Source organism: Mandrillus leucophaeus, unplaced genomic scaffold (assembly GCF_000951045.1).
Source record: "Mandrillus leucophaeus isolate KB7577 unplaced genomic scaffold, Mleu.le_1.0 Scaffold36, whole genome shotgun sequence".
NCBI lineage: Eukaryota > Metazoa > Chordata > Mammalia > Primates > Cercopithecidae > Mandrillus > Mandrillus leucophaeus.
In genome coordinates, this window is record NW_012103809.1 from 3,265,653 (window position 1) to 3,281,740 (window position 16,088).

The 16,088-nt window shown below is 39.4% G+C and overlaps 1 protein-coding gene across 1 annotated transcript in view; it reads right to left on the reverse strand.

Moving 5' to 3' along the window:
- LOC105546482 overlaps positions 1 to 16,088 on the reverse strand; it is a 659,409-nt gene that overhangs the window by 348,290 nt on the left and 295,031 nt on the right. Inside the window, exon 3 of the mRNA XM_011989689.1 lies at positions 3,944 to 4,004. Coding sequence (XP_011845079.1) covers positions 3,944 to 4,004 — 61 coding nt within the window. The remainder of the gene's footprint in view (positions 1 to 3,943; positions 4,005 to 16,088) is intronic.

The window sequence follows — 16,088 nt, forward strand, 5'->3', positions numbered from 1 at the left end:
ATGGTTCAGTAATTTTGGCACTTCACTCCTTTCAGACCGAGTTAAACATGCTTTTAAATAGATGGATGTGGCCTATTAATAGACCTCATTTCCTTACTAAGGACTTCAAATGAAATTATGGACTTGCTCTCAATGTTATAAAGGTCTCAAACATATTTTCACAAGTTCCCGTATTCAAAAGGAAAGCAACGTCTGACTGTACACACCAGAGATGAATTCTTTGAGAGGATCACCAAGCGGTGGTTTGTATTTTGTGACCTCTTTACTACTAACATATGTTCAAGAGGAAATTAGGAGTGATTTCCGACTTCTCTCTTTTGCCAATTTCCTCACCGTTTTCTCTCCTTTACACATGGGCACATTTAAGTGGTGTAAATTGCATTTCCTCCACCCCCTTCTCAATTGAGAGTCTCTCTTTCCTGATGAGATTTTTATCTCTCTAGCTCATGCAAAATCATCCTTCACTCATATTTTACATCAATTCATTCATTACCAGTAGTTAACTTAGTGTATTTAGGCGAATGTTAGCATTTTAATAAGTTCATATTAACTTACTAAATTCCTATAATGTATGTCAAAAATTAAATTAAAAAAATAAAATTTCATCACCAGCATCTTCCTGCTTCTCAATGATATCTATTCAGTTTTGGAGATCAGCAAAATCTCTAGAAATCTTAACTATTAATAAATCTACTATGGATAGGCTTTGTGGCTTCCGCCTTTGTGCTTCTGTTTAGCGGCTATAACGCAAAGTTACTGTCTAAAGGGAAACACTTCTAAAGCATTTTTTATTGCAATAAGAGCAGATAACATGAGATCCACCCTCTTAATGCAAGTTTCATCACTGCAGTGTTAACTGTCAGCACGATGCCGGACCACGGATCCCTAGAACTTACTCATCTTGAATAACTGAAAAGTAACGTATTTATATGTGTGTTTAAGTGGTGCTAAATCAGTTCCTTTCAATAATTTTAGTAATGTTACCCTATTACATATATTCAATAATGTGGAAGAAACAATATTTTGTGATTTGAACAGAAAAAAACCTGAAAACCTGAAATTTTTAAGAACTGACAGTTTCTGATAATAATTTCCTTTTCCTTAAAAAGCAACAAATACCTTTTGATGCGGACACTCTTAACTTGAAAGGAAATCTACAATAGAGTAGCAAACATGAACAACAACAAACTCATTTATAACCAGTGACAACCAAAACGTATGAAGTTTTTAAAAGAATGTGATTGTTGTCAGAAGGAATCGGGTCCCGCGGTACAGTTGTTCAGCTCTGGTTGCACTCAAAGCCATGGCTGAGGGGCGCGGGGAGCATTCCTCCAAGGCTGGTGGGCACAGACCAGCAAGAAAGTGAATTCTGCATACTGTACGGATCATCGCTCAGTTCAGGGCAGTCAGATTGCATCTGGGATCAACCAATTGTGCTTCATGAAACCGTCACCCCTCATTTGTGTCTGGCTGTTTTCTTCTGTCCGGCTGTAAACAAGGCCAGCTCCAGTTTTCTTCCTACCCTTATCTGCCGGGTCAGACCAAGTCGGTGGCCTCAGAGCTCAAGTGAAAGTTGCTTCTTGCAGACAACAGTTCCTGTGCACACTGGGAAGTCACAAAGAGAAGCAACTTTGGGATGACAGAGTTAGGGTCCCTTTTTGGATACGCATACCTTAGATTCCTACGCATACCGGCGGCGTGGCATGGCTCTTCCATGAAATGAAATTAGGTGTTCCTAATATGAACGACTGTTTTTTTCAGCAGCCTAGCTCAGCAGATTCATCTTGCTGGGGAGGCGGGGGTGCTAGTGATTGTGTTTTCTTGTTTCACTGCTCTGGGGCTTTGCTTGGATCAGCCAAAAAAGACATGGATAGAAATACTGTCAATCTGGTCCCACTCCAGGAACCTAATCATGCCTGAATCGCTCGGAGGAGTGTAATGATGGCAACATTACAGGAACAGGTATGTTGGATCCCGTTCTCATGCACCTCGGCCACAGTATCGCCTTTACAATAAAGCAAAATACGATTTTGAAGGCACATCATCTCAATCATCAAAGGGAGGGGGTGTCACTGAAGCCCTTTTCCTTGGCAAGTGGCACAAAGGTAATGTTTAGTATTCACTACATTGAACTCTCCTAGCCAGCTGGTGTGTCACTGTTAAGACTTTCATTTATGCAGCTTGAGCTGGAACCTTTTTTGTTCTCCCAGTCTATTACTTTGTCGATTCAAGGGATAACAGCCAAAGTGAAACAGCTTGCAATTTGCACCTGTCTGCTCTAAGCATTCCATGTTAGATTGTGTGGAGAGCAAACCCTTCACTGCTAATGAGAGTAAGACCGGGTAGGGCTGAATACAGTTTTGTTGGGGGGCTTATAGGATATTTGAGTGGTTTTTTTTTTTTTTTTTGTAACTGATTTGATGAGGACCTCCCCATTTTCATGTTTAGAGTTCCTGGAGTAAGAGAAAAATACAATTCAAAACACACACACACACACACACACACACACACACACATATAAAGTTGTGTACTCTTTAAAGAAAATTTTAAGTGTCATATAACTAAGAAGTAAATTAATATTCAGCCTGAGTTGCCTCAGATAAGAAAGCAAAAATTTAAATGCTAAATTATTTGCATGTGGGTATAAACATAAAATACCTACAGAGACCTTTACTTTGTAGCATTGGCAAGGAAAGACACTAAATTAAAAAAAAATTGAGGCATATTCCAGAATTAGAACTAGTTTTGGTAATAATGTCAAGGGCCTAAAAATAAACTTGAGATTTCTGCTTAGATTGCCTTTGAAAATTTAAGCTACTGAATCCGAAACAAAAATTCAAGGGCGTCACTTCAAAATCATACCTAGATAGATATAAACATCTTTATCCAACTCATCAGCATGTGAATCACAGAATGAATTCTCCACAATTGCACAAATGTCAGCACCTATGATTCTCCCAAATCTTTTCCCAGTTCTCTGCATTCCCCCAGCTTTGATTCTTTCAAGGAATTATATCAGTGGATTACCATCTATTTTGAAAGAATTAAACTCGTTGAGATGAAAGAGTTTTAATCATGGCTTATGACATTCCCCCCAAACCTGGGGATATTAAAAGACTCAAAATAATAATGTTTGAATTATTAGGCAAAATATTCTCAAAGATGATCCAAAATTTAGTCAACTAAAAAAAAAAATAGCCTAATAATCTATTTATCAAAGGATCTGTGCTACATTTGGATTCTAAACATTCCCCGCATTGGCACTTCCTGTTGAAATAATAACTTATATGATGATGGGTTAAGTGAAGTCGAAGTGGTCGCAAATGTGTCCCACTAGTAATTAATATATTTGAATCTAGTTGTTGGCCCACATCTGGCCTGACAGATAACGTTCCAGCTTGTTCAGCGACGACCCTTTCAGCACAGCGTTAGGAGTCCTGCCAGCCTTTGCAGAGTCTGGTCAGGTCAAAGGGTTGAGCCATGTGTAATTCAGAACAGAGGAGGTCCCACGGTCACTCCACAAAAACAATTACACTACTTATTTCACTCTAGCCCTTGCCCAAAATTCACAAGCCTCACAGTTTCAGTGCAGCCAATCTGATTCTGCCCCTAGGCGATAAGCCACATGAAAATATGTGCTGCTGTGTTTATAAATCTAATCAAAAATAGAAAGAGCAGACAGGCACCATGAGGTCCTACTATGGATCATGAGAATCCTCGCGAATTCTGAGGCACTTTTGTTTCTCTTCCATAGACTCTCTTTTGCTACGACATTGCCTGCTAGGCTCGTTAATCAGCCTCTTTACTGGTGAGTGCTACAAAGGAGGTTACATTTCTACTCACTTCTATACTTTCCATCCACGGATAACGAAAAGTCAAGATTGAAAGCCTTGCTTTTAAAGGAAGAAAATTAAGGAGGGGCCTACTGTGACATCGATCTTACCTCTCTCTCCGTGTTCTCAGCTTCTTGCCCTTGGCAACGTGCAGATTTCAATCCAGTTTCCCTAAAAAAGAAAAATCATATTTAAAAACCAAGGTAAATAGACCCAACCATGAACTATGTTAAACCATGTGAGACTGGAGAGCTACAGTGCTACTTAATGGTTCCGAAAAACCTAAGTACAACGTCAACAGGATGTAAGCTAGTGTCTCACTTTCATTGCTGTTGCTCGTTTCTTAAGCCAGACTCCTAATAAACTGAGGGTCAGTCAACATTCTCAAAATGTTTTACAAAGGCAATCTCTAGGAAAACTTCAGATTTGATTGAGATGGCTTCAATGTCCTATTTTATTCCCCAAAAGTGACAAACTCAGATTGCATTGAAGTTACAATGACAGCTTGCTGCTGCATACCTTAGGTGTCTGTGCTGTTTATCATTTAAAAGTTGTGATCCAGGTTTGCAACAGTCTTAAGTAGATACTATCTGATAAAGTCAATGATAAATATGTGTACTGAGGGGCTAAGCAGATTAAACCCTGAGAACATCATCCAGCAAAGATATAAAATATAAAAATTACAATAAAAGGAAATGTGGTTTTAACACTCATTTTTAAAATTCCTTAAAGTCACACAATAAATTATTAAGGTCAATCCACAAACTATTACATTTGATATTACTTTAATTGACAGAATACTACATCAGAACACAGTCTGGGCCCAGATAATTAGAATAAACGGAATTTTTTTAATGAGTGATGATCCCAGCATTTATTAAATTATTGTAAACATTCACCAGAATAATCTTTTAGGCCATATATGGTGGCTCACACTTGTAATCCTAGCACTTTGGGAGGCCAAGGTGGGTGGATTGCTTGAGCTCAGGAGTTTGAGACCAGCCTGGGCAATATAGTCAGACACCTATCTCTACAAAAAATACAAAAAATAGCCAGGCATGGTGGCACACGCCTGGAGTCCCAGCTACTTGGGAGGCTGAGATGGGAGGCTGGGATGGGAGGCTGACTTGAGCCTGTGAGGCAGAGGTTGCAGTGAGGTGACATCGTGCCACTGCACTCTAGCCTGGGTAACAGAGCCAGACCCTGTCTCAAAAAAAAAAAAAAAGAGTCTTTTAAACTTTAAACTCGAAGTTTGCCCTTTTGAAATGGTTATCAGTACTTGGCAGTAAAATAAAGCCCATTGTGTATGAATGATACACGTGACACTATTTTTATTCAGAGCTATCTATTATTGTTTTCAAAAATTACTTCACAAAGTGTATATGAGATTTTGAACAGTATCGATGTTGAAAAATGCAAGATTTTAGTCCTTCTAGTGCTAATTTAAAAACTCCTACTTTTTTATTAAAAGTAACCTAAGAGTTTTAAAGATTATATTGAATTACTTCCTAAAATAAGTGAAACACATGTGAAAGTATTTAAAAGAAAAAACCAGTGTCAAGATTTAAAAAATTTAAACAATTGGCAGAAATTGAAGTTTGACTTGCTTGTGTTTTCCACAGCACAGTGACTGAAGAGTAATTCTAAAGAATCTATTTCTAGGAATATATGTGGAGCAGAATTTTTTTCCCTTGAATTTGGCCTTAATCTCATAGTTAATACCTGTCTTTCAAAATGTTTGTAAGTTGTAACATTGCTCATGTTAATTGTCATCATAAATTTATTTTGCAGACATATAACCCAAGGTGTACAAGCCAAAAAGCCCAGGTTACCTCTATTAACATAAATAGAATGCTTAAGAAACTTCAAATAAGGCAGACCACTTGTCTTCCTTCCTAGAAGGCTGCATTTTAAATGCCTTTCTCCACAAATATTCAGAATACAGTCTCAGTAGAGTAAGACCCAATATAATTGTAAAATAAGATCAAAATTCCTCATTATCTCAGACAAAATGTAGAGTTGAATCCAGAAGGCAGCCTGAGAGAAGTGAGTGTTGTACCATTTTAAAAAGCTGCTGTCACCCGGGGAGGCATACAGCTGTCTATTGCCCGGTCTCAGGAACAACGGGAGTGGCCCAGGGTGCCTCCTCACTTAGGAATCTCTGACAGGTTCTATTAAGCGTTATTTCAATAAAGCATGTCAGTCACTGAGTTTGTATGCGCTAGAATTTGGGGGTTGTAGTCAGACCCTCACAAATGGGGGACAACCAGCAGAACATGGGTTATGAAAAGCAAAGGACCCATCCTGAGCCAAGGAAAATCAGTAAACATGTGACCTGGCTTTAGAGCATGAACAGATTTGGCAAGCTGTTGGCCGTAATGGATACACTGACACATGAAAATGTGTCTCCCGTGCAACTCCTCAGGGCTTAGTTCAAAGACCTCAAAAGTGGGAAAGAATTGTTAAAAGGTGGAAAACAGCCTTTCAGCTGCTAAGGAGTTCTGGCAAGTGGTGGGGATAAAGAAGAGGTATGAGGCTGGGTTCCAGAGGCCAGAGGAGCTGGATCAGCACGGAGGATGCAGGGACCGCGTAAATATGTGCACAGGCAGCAGAGTGAACTTTGAGGAACAGACAAACAGTCAAACGGGAAAAGGGAAATGGAAGAAACACGTGAGCAAAAAGTGGTGAAGAAAATGAGAACAAGAAGTTCACAGGACAATGAGGAGAATCTGTCAGTATGTAATAATTCCAACAAGTTAGTGATTATTAATGATCAGCTACCACATTCCTTTTAAAACACAAAAAAACCTATGGCTTGAGTAACTGGCAAAATATGAAGCCAATCAGAAAATGGATTCATTTGCTAAACTATCTATAAGACCTTCACTGTTGGCCAGGCACAGTGGCTCACACCTATAATCCCAGCACTTTGAGAGGCTGAGTGGATTGCCTGAGGTCAGGAGTTTGAGACCAGCCTGGCCAACATGGTGAAACCTCGTCTCTACTAAAAATACAAAAATTAGCCGGGCATGGTGGTGCATGCCTGTAATCCCAGTTACTCGGGAGGCAGAGGCAGGAGAATCACTTGAACCTGGGAGGTGGGGGTTGCAGTGAGTCGAGATTGAGCCACTGCACTGCAGCCTGGGCGACAGAGCAAGAGCAAGACTTTGTCTCAAAAAAAAAAAAAAGACCTTCACTGTCAAAAAACAAAAAAAGTCCAAAGTAGCTAGCATAAAAAAAAAAAGAAAACTAAATTATAAACACTATAAATTTACCAAATAATAATAATAATAACCTTAGGCTTTATCGAGAACTCTAGACTTAATAAATAAACAAACGGGCACCATTGCAAAACTCACACTGCGGCTGCAGGTTTGGATGACAGTGTAGCATGTTTATAGAAATGCAAGTGGCCTACAATAGGGATCGTTTTCTAAAAGCCAATCTCCAACTTGCAAGCAGATTAATAACTGCAATATCCCCTGCTTGCAAGTAACCTGTTGGCCACACTCTCTTGAGTCCAGGTTAATAAGCACTGCTGATTTGTGTAGTCATTTTGTTGTTTGTTGATTTGAAGGCTGATTTTAAAATGGCTTTCACTGAAATTGTTGGCCTTATATTGCAAATTAAGCCCTGGAATTGCCAAATCTCTGACGACCGGTTCATTGCTTCCAAAGAAGGGAATTAACATGGCTACAGCTGTCGTTTCATTGCATTTCTCTTCTCAAGCAGACCAGCAAGGGCAGAGATGGTGTTTAACAGAGGTCGCAAGCCAGATTCTGTCTGCAGACACATTTTGTTTAACCTCCACAGTGATTTTTAAAACGTTGAGCCAATGTTTAAAAATAAGAAAGTTGCCACTTAAAATAGAAATCCAATTTCTGATTTGTCTTGGAAAATTAAAAGCTTTGGCAACACAGGGTCAGCGTTCACGGTTGGCAGCAATTGGCCAGAGGTGAGTGGCGGCAGCATGTTTTTCAAGCAATACTCTCCAGGCCCACAGGTCCCATCCTCCCTACTGCAGACCACAAACCAAAATGTCCTTTCCTTTAAGGAGTCGTTTTAGTTATTGCTACACCCTTGGAACGAAGAGCAGAGCCTCAGAAGCAGTGGGTGCTTGAAAAATATTTAGGTAATGTTGAATGAAGTGATCTCAAGGCAGATGGGTAATATTCATGGGTGGCTCTAAGACAATAGGGAGTGTCCAGGAGCCCTCACAATGTATGCTCCAATTTTAAAAACTCTGCCAATCCTCAGCTTGCACTGCTGTTTCTCTTATAAAGAAAGATTTTCCTCTGTCACTAACAAAAGCAGGGCCACGAGTGTCAAGGAAAATGAGAGCCCACATAGACCCAGCACACTTTACTCATTGATGTTTCTTGCCTGGCTCCTACAGGCATCCGAATTTGAAACTTCTGAGAGAGAGATGAGAGGAGGCCTGGTACCCACAGTGATAAACTGCTCCACCAGCATTCTCCCCCTCATCCTACCCAGTATTTTTCTGCACTAGTATCTAAATCTACATTGAGGAATAGGTAAAAAGAGGAATATAAACTCTGCCTTGGAGAGTCAATAGTTAACACACCATCAGTCTACACAGGAGTAAGAACAGCAGTGTGGAGCGGACTGGAGTGCATGGTTAGGAAAGAACTGCTTCAAATCTCCTGCACACAGAAGAGTTGCTTCACCTCTGAAAATCTCCAGCTGCTCTACAGGATATTTGAGAAATTTTTAAGATTGTGTATATCAGACTTCCAGCTTCCACTGAAGGTGGCCAAAGCTAGAAAGGGCATCATTCCCAAATGTAAAGCAATAAACATCCTAAGTAATATGCGAACTTAGAAATGCTATTAAACTCCTCGGAGAGCTGAGGTCATAGGGTGACAGATTAATCCCAAACCTAGAGACAGTAAAGTGCCTCCAAGGAGTGACAGAACGCAAGCACTTGCTTTCTGGAGCAGGTAGGAGACCCCTTGAGAATCAGTTAGAAGAATTCACCCCAAAATTGTCAATAATTGTCTAAAGTCTGAATGTGGCTTAGTTAGCAGTATGGAACTTGTGTGATCTTCAAACACAAGGGAAATTCATATCTACTCACAGTCTCTTCTCCATAGACCTTCTGGGTGCTCAGAATAAATACTGGGGCAACGTGAGAGCCCAGAGTGGTGCATCCAAATGGGGGGAAACATTTTGACAATTTGACAATGTCTAGACATTGTCCAGGGGACATTTGACAATGTCTGGAGATAGTTTTGTTTGTCACAACTTGGGGGATCCAGTGATTAGAGCCTGGATCTAATGTGGCTAAACATCCTGCAATACATAGACGAGCCTCGCTGTGACAAACTGTCCAATCCATAATATCAATAGAGCTGCTATTGAGAAACCCCGGTCCAGAGAAAGCATCCCTAGTGATGCAGATTTTGTGGAGAGGAACAGAAGCCACTACAGGAACGCACAAAGTCTTACCTGAATATTCCACCTCTACCTCTTCTAAGGAACAGAAGCCTCCTCTGTTGGAAGGGCAATGAACCCTGTTGTACCAAGCCACAGGTTAAGACTCTTTGCTGCTGGGAGAAGAGAATGCAAACATACCCTGTAACCCTGTGGTAGGAGCAAGAAAATCTCCTGGCCTGGATTATTAGAGGTCTCCTACTTGAGGCAGAGGGACAGGTTCACTGAGATGGCCCCATCCCTGAGACCCGGAGACACAGCCCCTGCTTAATTCGGAGGAGAACATCCACACAGCCTGCCAACAGGCTACCAAGCACTGAGTAGCCAGTAATATCAATGTCCTGGTGGAAGAGGAGCAAAAACATAAAGAGAGACGCAATCTAAAGGCAAGTTGCAAAGAAAGGACTTAAACACGGCCAAGCGCAGTGGCTCACGCCTGTAATCCCAGCATTTTGGGAGGCCGAGGCAGGTGAATCATGAGGTCAGGAGACTGAGACCATCCTGGCTGACACAGTGAAACCCCATCTCTACTAAAAATACAAAACTTAGCCAGACGTGGTAGCACGTGCCTGTAGTCCCAGCTACTCAGGAGGCTGAAACCAGAGAATCACTTGAATCCAGGAGGCGGCGGTTGCGGTGAGCTGAGATAGCACCATTGCACTCCCACCTGGGCAACAGAGCAAGGCTCCATCTCAAAAAAATAAAAAATAAAAAATAAATAAAGGACTTAAACCTGAAGTTTAAGCCAACACTGAAGAAACTTCTCCTATTAATAGCCACCACTCTAAGCATGAGTTAAGACTAGAGGAGTTCTCAGCCTGTGACACACTAATGATAGCCCTAACAACAGCAACTACAACCACACCCAGTTCAAGTCCTGTCCTGGCTAGACAGACTGACCCCCACACATTGAAAGACTAACAAAATTAAAGGCATGTCATTTATGGGCTTAAAGAATGTTTATCTCAATATCTACTGTCCTACCCAAAATGACCAGCTTTCCAACAAAGTCAGGTGACAAATAAAAAAGCAAAGGCGGAGTGGAGGGGAGGGGGCACTCTGTCAGATAGACAAAGCAATCAAGAGAAGCAGAATCAGATGTGACCCAGGTGTTGAAACTGTCAGAGAATTAAAAACAACATGATTGATGTGGTAAAGGCCCTAACATAAAAGGTGGACAACATACCTGACTAGATGTGGAATTTCAGCAGAGAGATGACAATTTAAGAAAGAATTAAATGAAAATATGTTAGAAATAATATGGTATGCAGAATGCTATCAGAAACCTCATTAGTAGTCTCAACATGACTGAGGATAGAATCAGTTGAACTCAAACTATCACCAATAGAAATTATTCAAATTTAACCACAAAGATTTTTTTAAATGAGTTTAAAAAAGAGTTAACACAGAGGATCAAAGAGTGATGGGACCAATTCAAATAATGGATGTACCTGTAATTTTGAATGCAAAAGGAGAGGGGAGCACAGGGTAGAAAAACCACTGAAGGAATGGTGGCTAGGAATTCCCTCAAATTAGTGATGGACACCAAAGCTCACATTCGAAGGAACTCACAGAAGACCAACTAGCATAAAACACACCTGGATACCTCATCTATAAACTACTAAAAACCAACAGCAAAGAAAAAATCTTGAAGGCAGGCAGAGAAAAGAAGCGTATCACACACAGAGGAACACACATAAGAATTACAGCAGACAATCAAAAACTATGTGAATCAGAAGGCAGTAAAGGAAACATCTTTACAGAAAGAAAAACAATCATAAATACAAAATTTTATACTCCCAAAAATATTCTTTCAGAAATTATGATGTGGGGCTGGTCGTGGTGGCCCACACCTGTAATCTCAACACTTTGGGAGGCAGAGGTGGGTGGATCACCTGAGGTCAGGAGTTCGAGACCAGTCTGGCCAACATAGCAAAATCCGATTTCTACTAAAAATACACAAAAATTAGCCAGGTGTGATGGCGTGCACCTGTAATCCCAGCTACTCGAGAGGCTGAGGCAGGAGAATCACTGGAACCTCGGAGGTGGAGGTTGCAGTGAGCCAAGATCATGCCACTGCACTCCAGCCTGGGCAACAGAGCAAGACTCAGTCTCCAAAACAAACAAACAAACAAAAAAAAACCAGAAATGACGAAGTGGGATACAAACATGGTGGAATGAAGATTGTCAAATCTCAGCCTTCAAAAAACAACTCTAAAATTGCAAGAAGAAAAGGGTCTAAAGCAGTAATCTCAGTGCTCTGGAAAATGACCAGAGGTGAAAAAACAAATACAGAAAAACATTCATTAATGGAAAACTGCTCAAACTAAGGCATGAATTGGGGGAGTCTATGGGATTCTTGACTGAGGTTGCTCCAGTATCTGCAGTCCCCCACTACCCTGACCTTATTCCTGCTAGACCAGTGTTGTAAAGCTGCCAGGGAAAGTCTGGCCAAAAAAACAACGATTTCACTGTTGGAGGAAGATGACTTCATTTGATGCCAGGGCAGAAAATCCACACCAAGTTGTATTATAAGTGGAAGTAGCAAACTAATGAGAAGCAAATAATGGAAGTCCACGGCTCTACCACCCTGAATTGTAGTCCTACTTGGGTGGAGCAGTGAAAAATTTGACTAACATGAATTTGGCAGGAAGAACCTAGAGATGAGATGGCCAAAGAAGGGCTGGCTGATTGCTCCTCAGGTCTCTGGCTAACTGGGAGGCTGTGCACACGTGCAGGGAAGACTCAAGAGGGCCCAGCTGTCTACACATCCTGCCTTGACTTGGATGCTATGCAAGTCTACAGGAAAGACCCAGGAGGGCCTGGCAGAAAGTAAACTCTGTGAATGTCTGAAAACTGTCTGAATGTTGAATGGGCTCCCAAACCCTCCCACAGATCCGCGAGCAGAAGACAGAAATCTTACTGGTCAAGGTATTTGAGGACAATCATTGGTTGACTACCAAACTATGCAGACACAGAGGAGCCACTAGAAAGCCAGCATAAACTTAACCTTTAATTTTTTCTTAAAATAAGCAGAGACATCAGCAGCCACACATCATGGGGAAGACAGGTTCAACAGGTTAAGTTCCAGCAAGTTACTAAAACCAAGACAAAAGAAAACAAGCAAAACAATCACAACACACAAACAGCAACAATAACAGCGCTCAAGGAAAAACATCGGAATTTTATTTGCTACAATATGTTATCTAAGATGTCTGGTTCTTGACAAAAATTTACAAGACAGAACAAAAGGGAACGTGTGACCTATATTCAGGGAACTAAGTAGTCAATAAAAATTAACTCGGAGTGGATAAGGAGGTTGCATTTAGCGGACAAAGACTTCAAAGCATTTATTATAACTATGTTCAAAGAGTTAACAGAAGTCATGTTTAAAGAATTAAAGAAAAAATCTGACAGAATTAAAATAAAATATAATGATAATTAAAGAAAACATATAATTTTCAAAATAAGAAATTTCAAAAAAAATCATTAACACTCATACACAAAAATAAACCCCAAATGGGTCATAGTCCTAAATGTAAAAGCTAAAACTATTAAAATTCTAGGTGAAAGTTGTTGTGACTTTGGCAGTCTTATTCACAATTAATTACGAGAACAAAGATACAATTCCTAAAAGAAAAAAATTGAAAAAAATGACCTTCAAAATTAAAAACATATTATTACAAGTTTAGCAGCTCAAAACACCCAATTTACTTCTTCACGATGCTGTAGTTCAAAAGTCTGGCAGGGCATGGCTGGTTTGTACTCAAACTGAAATCAAAATGTCAGCTGGCTACACTGTTATCTGAAGCGTGGGGACTTTCATGTTATTCATGTTATTGACAGGATTCAGTTGTTTTCACCTGTAGGGCTGAAAGCCTGCCTTCCTTACTGACTGTCTGTTAGGAGCCACGTTTAACTTCTAGAGGTAGCCACATTCTACATCCTGTGACGTACTCCATCTTCAAGTCAGCAATGGTGTGTACATCAAAACCTTCTTATGCTTTGAATCTCTCTGGCTTCTCTTTCTAACACTATCCAGAGAAAACGTTCTGGTTTGAAAGGGCTTGTGTGACAAAATGTATCCTACCTACATAATCTCTGTACCTTAAGATCGACTGATTGATACTTTAATTACTGCAAAAGCCCTTCACATCAGTACCTAGATGGGATAGATACTGAACCCATCATGGGACATCCAAAGGACAGGAAACTTGGGGAGACATGTTTAAAATTATGCTTACGTAAGTGTAGCATGGGAAGGAAAAAAAAGAAAAAAAAAAAAGGCTTACCAAAATTTCATTAAGAAGGGAAAAGACAAGCCACAGACTGGGAAAAACTATTTTTGAATTTATATACCTAACAGACAACTTATATTCAGAATATATAAACACCACTTGCAATTCAGTAATCAAATGGCAAGCAACCCAGTTACAGGATGGGCAAAAGATATGAATAGACATTTGCTAAGAAGATATACGAATAGCTAATGAGCACATGAAAAGATGTTGAACATCATTAGTCAATGCCACTCTCAGGCATTTCCCCAAATGAAACATAAACACATTTCATACATAAAAATCCATACATGAATATTTTTAGTGGCTTTATTTTAATTTCTAAAAAATAGAAACAATGCTGATTAATGTCCCCCAGCTGGTGAATGGATAAACCATGGTAAAGCATGCAGTAGAATACTGTTCAGTAATAAAAGACATAAATCTTAAAGGTGAAGGAATACAGACTCAAAGCCTACAAAATGTTTAATTCCATATATGCCTTGCTGGAAAAGGCAAAACATAGAGACAGAAAATATATCAGTGGTTACAAGGGCTTGGGCAAAGGGACAAGTTGGCAACAAAGGAATGAAAGGGAATCCAGCATGAATGAGGAGGGAAGTAATGGAATTCTTTCATATTTTGATCATAGTTGTAGTTACCTGAATGTATGCATTTGTCAAAATTCACAAAACTGTACATTAGAAAGGGTGAATTTGACTGTAGGCTAGTTACAGCTTCATCTTAAGAAAGAGAAACGTAATGTATGTAAATTGCTCAGGAAAGAGTAGACTAAATTTTTTTCCAATTTTCGTCAAAGAAATAAAAGTTTATGACAAGAAATAAAATACAACAAAATGGTTAATATAAATCTGCCCCCCACCCTGTTTTTTACTCACCCCAATTCATAACTCATAGAGGTGAATAGTTTCCATCTATTAGGATTTTTGTTTGATGTGATGGTTAATTCTATAACTGTAATTAATATAATTAATGCAATGATATGTATCTTATCATTGATATCTTGTGTATATTATATTGAAATACTAAAGAGTAATAAAATACTTAAATTGTGATTTCTTATTTTTGTGTTATTATATTTCTTATGTTGTTTTCTTAATCTTGTCACAGATTAGAGGTTGAACGACATTACCCAAAAAACAGTCAACATTCTAACCCCCAGTACATGTGAACGTGACCTTATTTGTATGTAGGGTGATCTGGCTTCTCTTTCTATCACCATCCAGAGAAAACTTTCTGGTTTGAAAGGGCTTGTGTGACAAAATTTATCCAATCTACATAATCTCTGTATCTTAAGATTGACTGATACTTTGATTACTGCAAAATCCCTTCACATCAGTATGAGTTCAGATGAAATCATTAAGGTGACTCATAGTCAAAGTGCAACTATTTCCTTATAAAAAGTGGACGTTTGGTGACAGAGACAGAACTGCACATAGGAAGAAAACCATATGAATGTGAAGAAAGAGATGGGAGTGATGCCTCCACAAGCCACGGAATGCCAAAGACTGCCAGCAGTCACCAGAAGCTATGGGGAGGCATGGAACAGATTGTTCCTCACAACCGTTAGAAAGAACTGACCCTGCTGACACCTTGATTTTAGACTTCCAGCCTCCAGAACAGAGAGAGAATAAATCTCTGCTGTTTAAGCTGCCCAGTTTGAGCTACTTTGTTATGGCAGTCCTAGCAGTGTATTACTTTGGTATATTACCATGAATGATTAAAATGTATTTTATTTATACTATTCTTTTTTTCTCTTCTCTCCACATCACTTCCAATTATGTAAGTTACTGGGTATCAATATTTCATATCTTCCAATGGTTGCATTAAATAATATCAAACCTTTATTTGTTATTTCATAGCCTCGAGAGAGAATCGCCTCACTTCTTTCAAAGCATGAGCATTTTAAGGCCCACACCCTTTCTACCCATTTCTTCCCAACATCTCTCTCCAAATCTCTCTCAACTGTACCGTTACTTTGAATTTTCAGGTTGAATATATACATTCTGTCATAACCATAATAATTATAATAACATTTTGTGCTTTTGTTAATTTAAATTTGATTTTTTTATTTTGAGGTCAAATGTCACATTTTATTAATTATATAGGGTATAATTGAACACTTCTGCAATATTCAAAGTAATAGAAAATGCACTAGTAATTCTGGATGACTTTATAGAAACTTACAGATGGAATATGGCATGTAGATCCTGATGGAGTTAGAAATCTATAAAAGAGAGCTAAAACGTAGATTCCTTGATGGTACTAAATAAAGTTGACCCTAGAAAAATCACCAAATAGAAAATAAAATATCATTACACAGGCATACTTTGTCTTCAAAAAGCCTCACTTTCTCCAAATTATATTTCATATTTTCCCAAAATACTACACTTTTTGTTTTGTTTTGTTTTGTTTTTTGAGAAGGAGTCTCACTCTGTCACCCAGGCTGGAGTGCAGTGGTGCTATCTCGGCTCACTGCAAGCTCCGCCTCCCGGGTTCAAGC